The sequence below is a fragment of the Coregonus clupeaformis genome, chromosome 30 (genome assembly GCF_020615455.1).
Source record: "Coregonus clupeaformis isolate EN_2021a chromosome 30, ASM2061545v1, whole genome shotgun sequence".
Lineage (NCBI taxonomy): Eukaryota > Metazoa > Chordata > Actinopteri > Salmoniformes > Salmonidae > Coregonus > Coregonus clupeaformis.
The window spans coordinates 15,717,607-15,734,405 of NC_059221.1; the positions used below are offsets into that span (position 1 = coordinate 15,717,607).

A 16,799-nucleotide genomic window follows, 5' to 3' on the forward strand; every position below is an offset into this window, starting at 1 on the left:
CTTATCATAATTATGACCATATGCAGCTTTGTGTACATTGGAGTGGTCACAGGAAGCCAATGTTTACATTTTGGCCTATAGGAAGGCGCCCCTGCACTTCCATTTACAGTAAGTCTTTATTCGATAAAGGAGAAGAAGAGCCATGTTTTAGTGAAGTGTTACTCATTAGGAGGCTCTCCAAGTGCCTGGGTCCTACTGATTCTCCATAGCTGTGCTTCTCCAGTTAGAGATTCAATATATAAGTTGCCATTAAATGTGGTTTTACATTTGAATTACATTGTGTATGTTGTAGTAATTACAGGTGATGTCCATGTTGTAGTTTTATTCTGATACTTTTCAAGAATGACAATTTAAGATGCAAAAGTGTTTTATTGTAGACATTGCTCATATTTTAACGTCATTGTCCTCCACAGAAGATATGTAATAAATTGAATTACTTTCAAATTAGTAAAATGCAAAAATTTATAAAATGTTTTACGCTATAAATCAGAGAAAAATATATAAGTTGTTATTCTTAAAACTAAGACCACTTTAGTAGGCGTTACTCTCCACCCAATGAGATGACAGTACAGTAGTAGATACAGTTCGCCACCTAGTGGCCACAACTAGGACTACAACAGCATTACATGTTTAGAAAATATTTGGTATAGAGTTAGTAAACCTGATGCATCCCCACATTTTTTACAGTAAGTTGTGGGCATGGTGTGGGAAAGGTTCAGAACTTTTGTAAAACATCACAGTACAGTTCAATCCTATATGGATGGTGTTAAGAGATAGATGGGAGGTGTTGAATGGAGTTGAAGGATGGGACTAATAACAACTAACAACAAATAATAACAAGATAACTAATAATGTAAGCATACTGTGTCCATAATAAGTATATAGGTTGTATGTTGGGAGCTTTTGGGAAAGAGCACAGTTAGAAAGATATGGCATATAGAAGCAAATCGGATGGACATCATGAAAATGATCGGAGGTTGAGAGTAGAAGTAGTTCAGGAGAAAAAAACAAACAAAATATAATTATTGTAAAAATGACTGTGTCCATAAAATGTAGATAGTAAGTATAAGCTGGAAGTAGAGGCCTAAGCATTGTTGTTCACTAATTTACCCCAAGTAGGGAAAGGATGGCGGGGTTGAAAAGTAATAAAGGGGAGTATATATATAAAAAACATGGGGGACTGGAAGTGATGCAGACAATTACATTGATGGAAGTTACAATCTATCTGCAATATTAAGCTGATCTACCCCCCAAAAATTTATAAAAATAAAAACATTTAAAAAAAGAGTTGTGGGCATGGTGATTCGAATGGTCTATGGGCCTATCTCACTTGGCCTAGGCATAACTGATGGATAGTACACAATAGCTTTCCTTTACCACCAGTTGATGAAAAGTACTTTCCTTCAAGCATAAATGCATAGTACACATCTATTACATTCCATGAATGATATATACCGGATGCAAAAAGTACTTTGAGAATTGACTGTGAGGCATACAAAGTGCTTGTTGTTTGATGAGGCAAGGTAAGTTATAACTGTTTCACTATGAGAAAGACCAAACTGGTTGAAATAACAAATTATTTAAGACCACCTTTACATTTCTGCACCAATTCACAGTAGACTAAACAACTGCTTTATCCGTGGGATCCACAGTTAGATGGAATACTGATTAACAGTTTTCTTCATTGCGATGAGAGTGTTTGAGCTATGTACAGCAGTACAATAATGTATTGCTGGTTCAATCTATGTACGCATAGGAAGGAGCATAGACATTCCAGAGTGCCAAGTGGGGGAAGTAAGAGTTTAAAGTGGTTGGTTGCTGGTTTGTTGTATTGCCATTTAAGCGAATCTGATCAGTGCTTCATTTAAAAGCCAGTGTTCTCCACCATTCCATAGGCTTCATACAACTTGTTCACAAGATCCTTCTTCTCCTTCTCAGGCAAAAAGCTGGAGTTAGCTGAGTTTATGTTCTGGAAAACAAGGTGAGTGAGAGAGAATCATTAAACCATCCAAAGGTGAGGATACTGTAGTATTTTACACACAGTGCATTCAGAAAGTATTCCGACCCCTTGAATTTTTCCACATTTTGTTACGTTACAGCCTTATTTTAAAATTGATTACATTGTTTAATTCCCCTCAATCTACACACAATACCCCATAATGACTAAGCGAACACAGGTTTTTCGATTTTTTTTGCAAAAATAAATAAATAAAAACTGAAATATCACATTTACATAAGTATTCAGACCCTTTACTGAGTACTTTGTTGAAGCACCTTTGGCAGCAATTACAGCCCTGAGTCTTCTTGGGTATGACGCTACAATCTTAGCACACAGGTGGGCTCCCAAGTGGCGCAGCGGTCTAAGGCACTGCATCTCAGTGCTTGAGGCGTCACTACAGACCCCCTGGTTCGATTCCAGGCTGTATCACAACCGGCCGTGATTGGGAGTCCCAAAGGGCGGCACACAATTGGCCCAGCGTCGTCCGGGTTTGGCCGGTGTAGGCCGTCATTGTAAATAAGAATTTATTCTTAACTGACTTGCCTAGTTAAATAAAGGGGGGGGGGAAAAAAAAACTGTATTTTGGGAGTTTCTACCATTCTTCTCTGCAGATCCTCTCAACCTCTGTCAGGTTGGATGGGGAGCGTCGCTGCACAGCTATTTTCAGGTCTCTCCAGAGATCTTCAAATCGGGTTCAAGTCCGGGCTCTGGCTGGGCACTCAAGGACATTGAGACTTGTCCCGAAGCCACTCCTGCGTTGCCTTGGCTGTGTGCTTAGGGTCGTTGTCCTGTTGGAAGGTGAACCTTCGCCCCAGTGTGAGGTCCTGAGCGCTCTGGAGCAGGTTTTCATCAAGGATCTCTCTGTACTTTGCTCCGTTCATCTTTCCCTCGATCCTGACTAGTCTTCCAGTCCCTGCCGCTGAAAAACATCCCCACAGCATGACGCTGCAACCATCATGCTTCACCGTAGGGATGGTTCCAGGTTTCCTCCAGATGTGATGCTTGGCATTCAGGGAAAAGAGTTCAATCTTGTTTTCTTCAAACCAGAGAATCTTGTTTCTCATGGTCTGAGAGTCTTTAGGTGCGTTTTGGCAAACTCCAAGCGGGCTGTCATGTGACTTTTACTGAGGAGTGGCTTCCGTCTGGCCACTCTACCATAAAGGCCTGATTGGTGGAGTGCTGCAGAGATGGTTGTCCTTCTGGAAGGTTCTCCCATCTCCACAGAGGAACTCTGGGGCGCTCTCAGAGTGACCATCGGGTTCTTGGTCACCTCCCTGATCAAGGCCCTTCTCCACCAATTGCTCAGTTTGGCTGGGCGGCCAGCTCTAGGAAGAGTCTTGGTGGTTCCAAACTTCTTCCATTTAAGAATGATGCAGGCCACTGTGTTCTTGTGGACCTTCAATGTTGCAGAAATATTTTGGTACCCTTCCCCAGATCTGTGCCTCGACACAATCCTGTCTCGGAGCTCTACGGACAATTCCTTTGACCTCATGGCTTGGTGTTTGCTCTGACATGCACTGTCAACTGTGGGACCTTATATAGACAGGTGTGTGCCTTTCCAAATCATGTCCAATCAATTGAATTTACCACAGGTGGATTCCAATCAAGTTGTAGAAACATCTCAAGGATGATCAATGGAAACAGGATGCACCTGAGCTCAATTTCAAGTCTCATAGCAAAGGGTCTGAATACTTATGTAAATAAGGTATTTTTGTTTTTTATTTTGAATAAATTTGATACAATTTCCAAAAAACTGTTTTAACTTTTTCATTATTGCGTATTGTGTGTAGATTGCTGAGAAAAAAATAATTTAATCAATTTTAGAATAAAGCTGTAACGTAACAAAATGTGGAAAAGGTCAAAGGGTCTGAAAGCACTGTACATGGTATTATCAACAGTGGTAGATAGTATTTCACGGTATTAAACCACAATGCCAAATAGGAATAAGAGTTCAAATGTGCTTTGTACCAGTCTCTTGAATTCCTCCTCAGTGAAGCCCATGTACTTCTGGGCAGTGCTGTAGTCTAAGTGCAGGGTGGAGTTGAAAATCAAAGGGTCATCTGTGTTCAGGGAGTAGTTGGCCTTATCCTTCCTGAACCTACACACCCACACCCACACCCACACCCACACACACACACACACACACACACACACACACACACACACACACACACACACACACACACACACGTCATTCAGAGGGGAGGAAGTAAACCCAAACCAAAATGAAACTAGCTAAGCCTGTACTGCGATCTTTATGAATAGGTGAAACTTGATCCAAAGAAGTATCATTCTAATAATATACTGAGTGAAAGACCGCTTACGTGATGACAGGATGCTCTGTGAAGTCTGGATTACAGGCTCCAGTCAGTTTGCTGGATATGGGACACACCTGAAATCACACAACATTCCTTCATGTACCTATAGGCTCCAACCTTTTCCAGAAGTGTGCCCTTGCACACTCCCACTCATTGGTTTAAAAAAACATACGATTAGTGTAAGGTAAATCCATGTTAAATTGTTTAAATCCATGCCAGAAAGTGTACAAGTGCAGAATTCAAAATAAGGAGTGGTGAATCAGGACGGGGTCAGATGTACGGCTAGCGGACGAGACTAGTCTGTGTGATGTTTCTCCGTGACCACCAGAGGTCACTGTGCACTAGCTGCCATACAGGCCTACATGGTACGATAGACACAGAGTGGACAAAACATTAGGAACACCTGCTCTTTCCATGACAGAGCAGGTGAATCCAGGTGAAAGCTATGATCCCTTATTGATGTCACTTGTTAATCCACTTCAATCAGTATAGATGAAGGGGAGGAGACAGGTTAAATATGGATTTTTAAGCCTTCAGACAATTGAGACATTGATTGTGTAGGTGTGCCATTCAGAGGGTGAATGGGCAAGACAAAAGATTGAAGTGCCTTTGAACAGGGTATGGTAATAGGTGTCAGGCGCACCGGTTTGAGTGTGTCAAGAACTGCAACACTGCTGGGTTTGTCATGCCCAATAGTTTCCAGTGTGTATGAAGAATGGTCCACCACACAAAGGCCATCCAGCCAACTTGACACAACTGTGGGAAGCATTGGAGTCAACATGGGCCAGCATTCTACACCTTATAGAGTCCATGCCCCGACAAATTGAGGGTGTTCTGATGGCAAAAGGGGGTGCAACTCAATATTAGGAAGGTGTTCCTAATGTTTTGTACACGGTCTATTTGACTTGTTTTATGAGGTATAGTGATACATCATGTAATATACTATGTCTACAAAGTTCAATGTAACTGTCATTACAGGTGAATATAAATGTGCACATTCTTACCTCAAAATGCATGTTCTGTTCCAGGAGCTGTTTGTACAACACTTGGTCCTCCAGTGTGTTGTAACCATGTCCTACTCTCTCTGCTTTCAGGACCTCCACAGCCTGAAGAAGACATCAGATATGGGTCACCAAGCAATTCACAAAGGCATGTTAAATATGTTTTTTGGGGGGAGGGGTTATTTTTCTCCCCGCTCTGCTGACGAGTATATTTTTCTCCACTCATATGGGTGTAATAAAGGTCTAGTGACAAAATTGTGATTGTGATTTATTTTTATTTTATATAATTATTTTTTCATTGTGATTTATCAAGGTGTGCTGCAGCACCCTCAGCACCCCTACTTCCCACGGCTATGCACAAAGGTTAAGGTAAAAATATTTTCATATACACATGTTAGCAGAACTACTGGCTATTGGGGTAAATCCATATGAATTCAATCACATTTTGACAGCATCCCTATTGATTTAAACAAAACCTTCCATACATGTTTGCCCATGGAAAAAGTGGTCAGAAAGTGACTTTTTGGACCTGAATTTCAAAATATTCAGGAGATAGCGGTGCTCAAAGTTGACCCATTTTGCATACCCCACCATACCATGCTACAGTGCCTTCAGAAATTATTCACACCTCTTGATTTTTTCCACATTTAGTTGTGTTACAGCCTAAATTGAAAATGTATTAATAGCGATTGTTTTTCATTGACCTACACACAATACCCCATAATGTCAAAGTGAAATGATGTAAAAAAAAAATAATAATAATAAAAAAAAAATATATATATATATATATATATATATATATATATATACTTTTGTTACAAATGAAAAGCTGAAATGTCTTGAGTCAATAAGTACTCAACCCCTTTGTTATGGCAAGCCTACAGTAAATATGTTCAGGAGTAACAATGTGCATGGACTCACTCTGTGTGCAATAATAGTTTTTGAATGACTAAGGTCCCTCAATCTAGCATTGAATTTAAAATACAGATTCAACCACAAAGACCAGGGAGGTTTTCCAATGCCTCGCAAAGGGCACCGATTGGTAAATGGGTAAAATAAAAAAGTAGACATTGAATATCCCTTTGAGCATGGTGAAGTTATTAATTACACTTTGGATGGTTTATCAATACACCCAGTCACTACAAAGATACAGGCGTCCTTCCTAACTCAGTCGCCGGAGAGGAAGGAAACTACTCAGGTATTTCACCATGAGCCCAATGGTGACTTTAAAACAGTTGCAGAGTTTAATGGCTGTGATAGGCGAAAACTGAAGATGGATCAACAACATTGTAGTTACTCTACAATACTAACATAATTGACAGAGTGAAAAGAAGGAAGCCTGTACAGAATAGAACATATTCAAAAACATGCATCCTGTTTGCAACAAGGCACTAAAGTAATACTGCAAAAAATGTGGCAAAGCAATAAACTTTATGTCCTGAATACAAAGTGTTGTGTTTTGGGCAAATCCAATATAACACATTTATTTATTTTTATTTAACTAGGCAAGTCAGTTAAGAACAAATTCTTATTTACAATGACGGCCTATACCGGCCAACGCTGAGCCAATTGTGCGCCGCCCTATGGGACTCCCAATCACGGCCGGCTGTCATACAGCCTGGAATCGAACCAGGGGGTCTGTAGTGACGCCTCAAGTACTGAGATACTGTGCCTTAGACCGCTGCGCCACTCGGGAGCACATTACTGAGTACCACTCCATATTTTCAAGCATAGTGGTGGCTGCATCATGTTATGGGTATGTTTGTAATCGTTAAGGACTGGGGAGTCTTTCAGGATGAAAAATAAACTGAATGGAGCTTAGCATAGGCAAAATCCTAGATGAAATCTGGTTCAGTCTGCTTTCCAACAGACACTGCGAGATGTATTCACCTTTCAGCAGGACAATAACCTAAAACACAAGGCCAAATCTACACCGGAGTTGCTTACCAAGAAGACAGTGAATGTTCCTGAGTGGCCGAGTTACAGTTTTGACTTAAATCTATACTGAACAAAAATATAAACGCATAATGTAACAATTTCAAAGATTTTACTAAATTACAGATCATATAAAGGAAATCAGTCAATTGAAATAAATAAATTAGGCCCTAATATATGGATTACACATGACTGGGCAGGGGTGCAGCCATGGGTGGGTCTGGGAGGGCATAGGCCCACCCACTTGGGAGACTGGCCCACCCAATCAGAATACGTTTTTCCCCACAAAAGGGCTTTATTACAGACAGAAATAATCCTCAGTTTCATCAGCTGTCCGGGTGGCTGGTCTCCGACGATCCCGCAGGTGAAGAAGCCGGATGTGGAGATCCTGGGCTGGCGTGGTTACAAGTGGTCTGCGGTTGTCAGGCCGAATTCTCTAAAACGACGTTGGAGGCGGCTTATGGTAGAGAAATTAACATTACATTATCTGGCAACTGCTCTGGTGGACATTCCTGTAGTCAGCATGCCAATTGCACGCTCCCTCAAAACATCTGTGGCATTGTTGTGTGACAAACCCCACGACGCTGGGCCAATTGCAGCCTGGGATCGAACCTGGGTCTGTAGTGACGCCTCTAGCACTGCGATGCAGTGCCTTAGACCGCTGCGCCACTCGGGAGGCCCTGATCAACAACAAATTTGACAGGGCTTGAAGATTTCTTTTAACGAATAATGGCAAATGTTGCACAATCCACTTAGAGACTCACAGCAGTAATCGCTGCCAAAGGTGCTTCTACAAAGCACTGATTCAGGGATGTGAATACTTATGTAAATGAGATATTTCATTGTCAATACATTTGCTACAATTTCTAAAAACGTGGTCATTTTGTCAGTATGTAGATGGGTGAAAAAACAAACAATTTAATTCATTATGAATTAAGGCTGTAACACAACAACATGTGGAATAAGTCAAGGGGTATGAATACTTTGAAGGCACTGTATCATTTAAAAGCTTACAAACAGGGTTGTCAAATTATTTGATCATTTCAACAACAACAACAAAAAGATTAGAAACTGAATTTTTTTTACCTTTAAAATGTTTTTGATTAAATGATCTTAAAACGCATAAACTCACAACTTTCTCCCACTGATCTTTGTCGATAGCGCTTGCTAAATTCTGGGCAGCAATGTTGTTGAGAGCAGTAGCAACACTTTTGCAGATTTCCATGTCTAACGTTATATCTTTAAAAAAAGCTGTGTGTACTGTGTGCTGTGTGTACTAAGTTGTTCAGTTGTTTCTGTCTGAAATACATATTTAAGTTGTTATTAAAGGGGAGGGGAGATGTTTTCACAATGCAGTCACTTATAACGTAGTTCAGTGTATGACGGGGGTGTTGCTGCTGTGTGTTGAGTAGTAGAGGAAGTCTTGGGTCAAGTTGATCTGCCATTAGACATATAATTTAAAATGGACATATTTAGTGTCCCCCAAAGACTGTACAGGAAAGCTCACCTCTTTCACCACAGAGGCAGGGCCCACCTCTCCAGCATGGACTGTTCTATGGATCCCACATCTCGCTGCTTCCTGTCAACAAGGTCGGTCATGAAAGCATCAACGCCAAGTTAACCACAGAACTATATGGGTTTTACATTAGCAATGCAGTTAGTCCCGACTGAAATACATTTCATTGTCTTGAAACTATGTAATTATACATGGATGAACCTACAGTCACAACATTATTCCAAGACCTCCGAGATTCCAAGAGCTCATGCTGCTGTCACGAGTAGGGAGCTTTTTTTTTGTTGCCAAGGGCTAGACTGAAAATAACTACATCTCACCAACAACATTTGAGAAATGGCTGATTTTGACAAAACCCAGCATTGCTTCTAAAAAATCTGAATCTAGAGCTTGTTCAGTTATGTTAACTGTCTGTATTAGTGCAGTGGTCTCTTTTAATACTCTCTTAAGGCCAGTTGCACAGACGCAAATTGAGCCTAGTGCTGGTCTAAAAGGCATGCTTATATTCAATGAAGATTCTCCATTGAAAGTGCCATTTAGTCCAGGACCTAGTATTTTGCCCTGGCATGTCCAAATGTATCACTCCAGCCTTTGGTCAACCTTACCACAGTGTCCCCGATGTTGTCCTGAGGGAATGATTTAACGGTCTTGTATGTAAATCCATCACAAACCACCATAAACAAGGAAAATAGATCTATGTGCGCAGTCCGAACGAAATGCTTGTTGAAAAGACGTATGCCAACTTTTTATTATTACATTTATTACCAATTTATAGTGTTTCTAAACTACAGCACAAATAGTTGTATTGCTCTGAAGTCATTTATTATTCTTGTTACGTTATTTTGTTTCAAGAAATGGCTCACAAGAATGATCTCTCCATCAAATGTGTCTCTAAAGTGACCTTAAGGTCTCAATGTACTGTATGGGTTCTACTACAGAGTAACTCAATTAGTTATTATGATAAGAAAGGTACAAATAATTGTCTAGTTGTCAAATAAATCAACCAATTGTAGGACTTAAATGTCTGCGGTTCTGCAACATGCCTTGTAAAGATTGGTTGTATGTTAACTTTGTTATCTGAAAACGGGTAGCCAACAGTGTCAAATGTGAAGAATTTGTGTAGTATTTTCAGCACACCTTTGCTCTATGCTCCCAATCAATCAATCAAATTGTATTTATAAAGCCCTTTTTACATCACCAGATGTGTCATGAACCCTGCGTCCTGAGTCTGTTCCTGCCTGTGTTGCCGTTTTTCTGCTCGGTATCTCCTGTTTCCTGTAGGTGCCTGAACGCACCCTGTCTGGTTGCCGGGCGACGTTGCTAGGCGGGTGATCTCTCGATTAACCACACCTGCTTCTCATCAGCCTCGGCACACCTGGTCCTGATCATCACCCCTTCTTAAGCTCTGACCTGACATCCATTCCCTGCTGGATCGTTAGCCATTAACAGTATGTTTTGTCAGCGTATCAGCCTCTGAGTACTAGCGTTAGTTTTGTACCTTGTTGACCTGCCTTGTACTTACCTCTGTTTTTTCTGTCTACAGTCATTCTCCCGGAACCTTCACCCAACCCCTGCCGTGCCATCATTTAATCTGCCACTTCACCTCCATCTACTCATCTCCGCCACCCGCTCCGTCTCCTGGATTATTCTGCATCTTTTGAATCTGTAAATAAACCCTCACCTTCGTTCAACTCACTGTGTCCTGGTCTGCTTCTGGGTTCTTTCTTGGAGAACCGTGACAAGATGTCACAAAGTGCTATACAGAAACCCAGCCTAAAAACCCCAAACAGCAAGCAATGCAGATGGAGAAGCACGGTGGCTAGGAAAAACTCCCTAGAAAGGCAGAAACCTAGAGAGGAACCAGGTCCAATTCATACTGTATGTGCTGTAGTCAACTCTTTTATCATTGTCACGCCAGCATGCATGGTTTATGGTAATGGTAAAGGACTTGAGTTGGAGTGGGATCTCTCAACTTTAAGCCATAAAACTGAGCATGGTATGCTGCATGATAGTAGGACAGTGGTTAGCCTCATATCCTGCATACTATGTGCTAAAGCCAACTCTAGTCCTTTATCGTTACCACAAACCATGCATGCTGGCGTGACAATGATAAAAGAGTTGACTACAGCACATACAGTATAAATTGGACATGAAGGTTCAAAGTTAGGAAGTTACCTCATAGGCCATCCTATGTCCTTGTAAGGCCTCACAGTTGAGTGACTCGTCTCCTGCCAGATCAATAGCCACCACTCCATCCTTCTTATACTTCTTACACAACTCCACCACGTCCATGGACCAGCCTGCGCAACGCAACAACACACACATCTATCAGCAATAGCATCCCAGTAAGGTCAAACCGATTTGATTTTAAAACGCACAATGTTTGATTTGTGGGGATGTTTCTGAAATGTTTTCATGCTAGATTTTATGACCTAATGGTTATCTAAATGGTACGCTGCAGTCCACGATTGAGAGACAATGTGAATCATGCCAATCATCCCAGTAAAAGCTCATGGAAAGTAATGGTTGAAAAGGTCAAATTGTCCTGTTAACTTAAAACAAATCAAAAAACTTACTACAGAACTGTTCACTGGAATGTCTGCCTAAAATAGCCACTGACATTTTGTTACATGTAATTACAAAAACAGATACTATGCTCTGGGAAGTCAGAAAGTTACATCCATCCAAATGACTTAACTAATACGCAGCGTTTCCATAACTCGGTCCCCTGGACCCGAAGGGGTGGACATTTTGGGTTTTCCCCTAACACTACACAGCCGATTCAAATAATAAACTAATCATCAAGCTTTGATCATTTGAATCAGCTGTGTAGTGTTAGGGCAAAAACCAAAACGTGCTTGGGATCCCGAGGACCGAGTTTGGGAAACCCTAAAAGGAGATCTCTTGTATGAGAGACAATGCTAGCTCTATTCTGTACTGTAACATAGGAGATGAGACTTGCAATTGTTCATTTAGTGATACAATTTAAAAACAAGAGCCCCTTTTTAGTGTCTGCATGCAGTCAGCAAATGGTGACATTAGCTAAGGAGAAAACTCACTAATGTGCACAGTATCACACCATCGTCAAGTTTAGATGGAATGAAACGGGACACAATCAGAAAATGACCACAACAGGAAGTGTGGACAGTGTTTTTAAATGTGAGATGTTTGGCCTGCAACCTTCTACAGTGTGATAAGGATCACAGAGAGCCACAGACACAGAACTATAGACAGAGCCACAGACAGAGAACTACAGACAGAGCCACAGACAGAGAGCCACAGACAGAAAACTACAGACAGGCCTCCCGAGTGGCGCAGCGGTCTAAGGCACTGCATCGCAGTGCTAGAGGTGTTTCGCAGCCGGCCGCGACCAGGAGACCCATGAGGTGGCGCCCAGCGTCGTCCGGGTTAGGGGAGGGTTTGGCCGGCTGGGATGTCCTTGTCCCATCGTGCTCTAGTGACTCCTTGTGGCGGGCCGGGTGCATACACGCTGACTTCGTTTGCCAGCTGTACGGTGTTTCCACCAACACATTGGTGTGGCTGGTTTCCGGGTTAAGCGAGCAGTGTGTCAAGAAGCAGTGCGGCTTGGCGGGGTTGTGTTTTGGAGGACGCATGGCTCTCGACCTCTCGACCAACTCCGTATGGGAGTTGCAGCGATGGGACAAGACTGTAACTACCAATTGGATATCACGAAATAGGGGTAGAATGTACAACAAAAAAAGTATACTTTTTTAATACAGACAGAAAACTTCAGACAGAGAACTACAGACAATAAGGAGGGGATGAGCCAGACAGAGGACAGGAGCATGAACAGGACAGTGAGGGCATTACTTGGCATGTGGCGCATGCAGCACAGAATGGACCTGGCTTTGATATTGAACGCCTTCTCTCCATCAGCCAGTCCCTGGTTCACCAAGTGAACCACCTCATCTGGGCTCAGGTCACCTCTGGGAGAAGAGAGACAGTGAAATCAACACAGAGAGAATTCTTGAATGCATTTATATGTTTAATGTTATATGTTTGATCTCTAAGAACAAGAACAGATACCTACACAAGGAACTCAAAGAAGTACTGTATTGCACATGTCCATATATTGACAGTCCATAGTGTGACAATCACACATGCAGTATGTTTCAAATTCACACCTTTCTGTCAGCTACCTTACCGACTATGCAAAATATCATAATATCATCCACTTACTCTTTCTGGTTCCATGGAATGGGTTTTACGTCAGTGTTAGCCAGGTAGTGTGGGCTGTATCTGACTTCAACGTAGATCACCCCCTCTTTGGCTTTGTCCTCCACAAACTCATAAGCTATCCTCTTGATCGCCTCTCTGTCACCACTGGAAAAGTAATACAAAATCAGTGGAAGACCAAGAGAAACAACAAATATTTACTATGGCAGGTAATGCAAATGATTAGTCACCAACAAAGGCCCTACATTTTTTTTGTTGATTTCCTCAAGTTATGCTTATCCAGGTACAAATACATTTTTGGGATAAAGCTATATTTTAAAAACAACTTGATTTAGGAAAACACCGGAAACATTCTAGGAACAGCCAACTGTTCTTTGCATTGTTTCCCTCTTTGCCTGCAGGGTTAGTACAGGGGTAGTACAGGGTTAGTACAGGGTTAGTACAGGGTTAGTACAGGGGTAGTACAGGGGTAGTAGTGTTTCTCTGAATAGCAGAAGGGTAATCTGATGGTAAATCCTCAGCACACCACACCAGGAGGACTATTACTGTCACAGAGTCACACACTCCCTGTGACCTCTGAACTGCACTTGACTTGCACTGAGCCCTTCACTGCTACTGCCAATAGGACTGACTGTCTGGAGGAGAAAATGACTATCATTATCCCTGTAATTATCATTTCCCTGTAATTATCCTTATCCCTGTAATGAAGATAAGGACATAAGATCAGCCTGTGTATTAGTTTCATTGGATTTCGAGTGCATATCATTCTGTTTTATAGTACACATTTCTGTAAAAGTCCCTGTGGAGTAATGGGTATGTTGGAGGAGTGGGAAATGTCTGCAAACTCACTCAAACAGATGTGCCTAGAATCGCTTCCCTTTCTGTTGCTTTTTGACTTCACAACACAGATTCTGTTTCACATCACATGATTGGAAAAAAGACTGCTTCCAGCTTTTACACTGGAAGTGAAATAGTGAATGCTTGTTACTAACTGGCCTGGTCTGAATGCTTGTTGTTCCCCCACCCCCATGCTCATCCATCCACCTACATACACAAAAGTCCTGCATGAGCCAAAACGCAGCTAGCAAGTTCCCCATTTTGTTGTTGTCGTGTAGGGGGGTAGCACCAGACGCAACAACAAGGCTTTCAAGGGAAGGACTTGATAAAGAATGCTTTATTCAGCATAACTGCTAGCTAGCAGCTGCTATGCCCTGGCTAGAGGCTACCACTACAAACCATTATTGTTTCTTTTCATACTTGTGGGAGGTTACTGGTTAGCCTGGCAGAGAACTGAAACATCACATGACCCTTTAAAACACTGTATAGTCTGAGCAGTGGGTGAGGTTTGAGTTCAGATTTTTACTAGGATTGTTGCTTTTTTCAATTGTACCACCTTGGGGTCAAAATGTGAAATATGTTGGTAGCCTTTGGGTTAAATATAAGGTAGTGTTGTAATGGGAACAAAATCCATAACAACCTAGACTATGTCTGTGAGTTTAGTTTGTTGCCAAAGAGACACCTGCTCGCATCATGACGTGCTCCTCTGTGCAGCATGATCTGCATTTCAACTAACCGACCCCCTAGTCTTGCCACCAGAGGAAACATGGCATAATACTGTCTCTGTCTGCATTTCATTCACTCACTAACCAGGAAGAAGACATATCAAGCCCTGGTATTAAAGTGAAGGTAGCCCAATTGGGCTGCTATTTAACACACACAATCCACGATCATTACAAATAACAGTCCCAATCCAAAGTTCCCTCTCACTTTCATTTTTTAGCCGTAATGTAACAAATTAGGTGATCACGTGTTCTTTAAAAGTTTGTTGATTGCATTGCGTGTCATGCAAATACATTTAGACTCTAGACTCCTAACACACTGTACAGCAGTTATGATTCTTGTTGAAATAAAACAGAGGTATAGTCCATCCAGTACAGTGCATGTCATCTCCCTGTCATGTCTCTCTACAGATTGAACGTTCATCTCAATCTAAGAGCTATCTGCAATATTAACTCTGATTAAAGAGCTTGGTGGAGCACAAGATCCTGTAAACTGAACTTGACACAAACACAAATGAGTTGTGTAGCACCTTGACGCCATCTTGTGCTGTAACACTACCAGTATAAAGTAAACTCACCCTGGCCTAACCCTAACACTCATTTATCAAGATATTAATCAAACGCTCACTTTTGAGCAGTGGTGTAATGTACTTAAGTAAAAATACTTTAAAGTACTACTTAAGTCGTTTTTTACTCCACTACATTCATAAAGAAAATAATGTACTATTTACTCCATACATTTTCCCTGACTCGTTACATTTTGAATGCTTAGCAGGACAGGAAAATGGTCCTCCCTCTGATCTGGCGGACTTACTAAACCCAAATTATTTGTTTGTAAATTATGTATCAGTGTTGGGTTGTGCCTCTCGCTATCCATACGTTTTAAAAACAAGAAAATCGTGCCATCTGATTTGCTTAATATAAGGAATTTGAAATTATTTGATACTTAAGTATATTTTAGCAATTACATGTACTTTTGATACTTAAGTATATTTAAAACCAAATACTTTTAGTCTTTTACTCAAGTAGTATTTTACTGTGTGACTTTCACTTTTACTTGAGTCGTTTTCTATTATGGTATCTTTACCTTTACTCAAGTATGACAATTGGGTACTTTTTCCACCACTGCTTTTGAGTTTGACGTCTTGAGACAACTCCTCCCTGTGATAATTATGAAACCAAAAGCTCAGGGGATTAGTGCAGTAGTCAGCATCTCATTATCTCAGCCATCTTCATGTTCAGAGTACTTACGCAATAACGTGCATGTACTCTGCGAACTTGCCAAGGAACTCTGTGAGGGTGGCAGGCTGGTGCATCACACAGATTTGTGTCATGTCCTCCACTGTGCATGCAGGCAGGGTGATCCCACGTCGCCTGGGACAGACATACAGACAGAAACAGAGGACTTTAAAAGTACAACCAGCAATAGTTAGCTACATCTGTTCAATGTTCATTTCAATTAATTACAGTGAGGGAAAAATGTATTTGATCCCCTGCTGATTTTGTACGTTTGCCCACTGACAAAGAAATGATCAGTCTATAATTTTAATGGTAGGTTTATTTGAACAGTGAGAGACAGAATAACAACAAAAAAATCCAGAAAAACGCATGTCAGAAATGTTATAAATTGATTTGCATTTTAATGAGGGAAATAAGTATTAGACCCCCTCTCAATCAGAAAGATTTCTGTCTCCCAGGTGTCTTTTATACAGGTAAGGAGCTGAGATTAGGAGCACACTCTTAAAGGGAGTGCTCCTAATCTCAGTTTGTTACCTGTTTAAAAGACACCTGTCCACAGAAGCAATCAATCAATCAGATTCCAAACTCTCAACCATGGCCAAGACCAAAGAGCTCTCCAAGGATGTCAGGGACAAGATTGTAGACCTACACAAGGCTGGAATGGGCTACAAGACCATCGCCAAGCAGCTTGGTGAGAAGGTGACAACAGTTGGTGCGATTATTCGCAAATGGAAGAAACACAAAAGAACTGTCAATCTCCCTCGGCCTTGGGCTCCATGCAAGATCTCACCTCGTGGAGTTGCAATGATCATGAGAACGGTGAGGAATCAGCCCAGAACTACACGGGAGGATATTGTCAATGATCTCAAGGCAGCTGGGACCATAGTCACCAAGAAAACAATTGGTAACACACTACGCCGTGAAGGACTGAAATCCTGCAGCGCCGCAAGGTCCCCCCTGCTCAAGAAAGCACATATACAGGCCAGTCGGAAGTTTGCCAATGAACATCTGAATGATTCAGAGGAGAACTGGGTGAAA

At 41.5% G+C, this 16,799-nt stretch overlaps 1 protein-coding gene across 1 annotated transcript in view; it reads right to left on the bottom strand.

The window, feature by feature from the left end:
* Window positions 1-1,211: 1,211 nt before the first annotated feature.
* The window catches only part of LOC121545791 (adenosine deaminase-like), a 42,949-nt gene continuing 27,361 nt past the window's right edge, over window positions 1,212-16,799 (bottom strand). The window contains exons 3-11 of the mRNA XM_041856625.2: window positions 15,774-15,896; window positions 12,967-13,110; window positions 12,598-12,713; window positions 10,942-11,066; window positions 8,761-8,832; window positions 5,322-5,423; window positions 4,324-4,391; window positions 3,968-4,097; window positions 1,212-1,969 (exon numbers count right to left, since the gene is read on the bottom strand). Coding sequence (XP_041712559.1) covers window positions 1,865-1,969; window positions 3,968-4,097; window positions 4,324-4,391; window positions 5,322-5,423; window positions 8,761-8,832; window positions 10,942-11,066; window positions 12,598-12,713; window positions 12,967-13,110; window positions 15,774-15,896 — 985 coding nt within the window. The 3' untranslated portion in view covers window positions 1,212-1,864. The remainder of the gene's footprint in view (window positions 1,970-3,967; window positions 4,098-4,323; window positions 4,392-5,321; window positions 5,424-8,760; window positions 8,833-10,941; window positions 11,067-12,597; window positions 12,714-12,966; window positions 13,111-15,773; window positions 15,897-16,799) is intronic.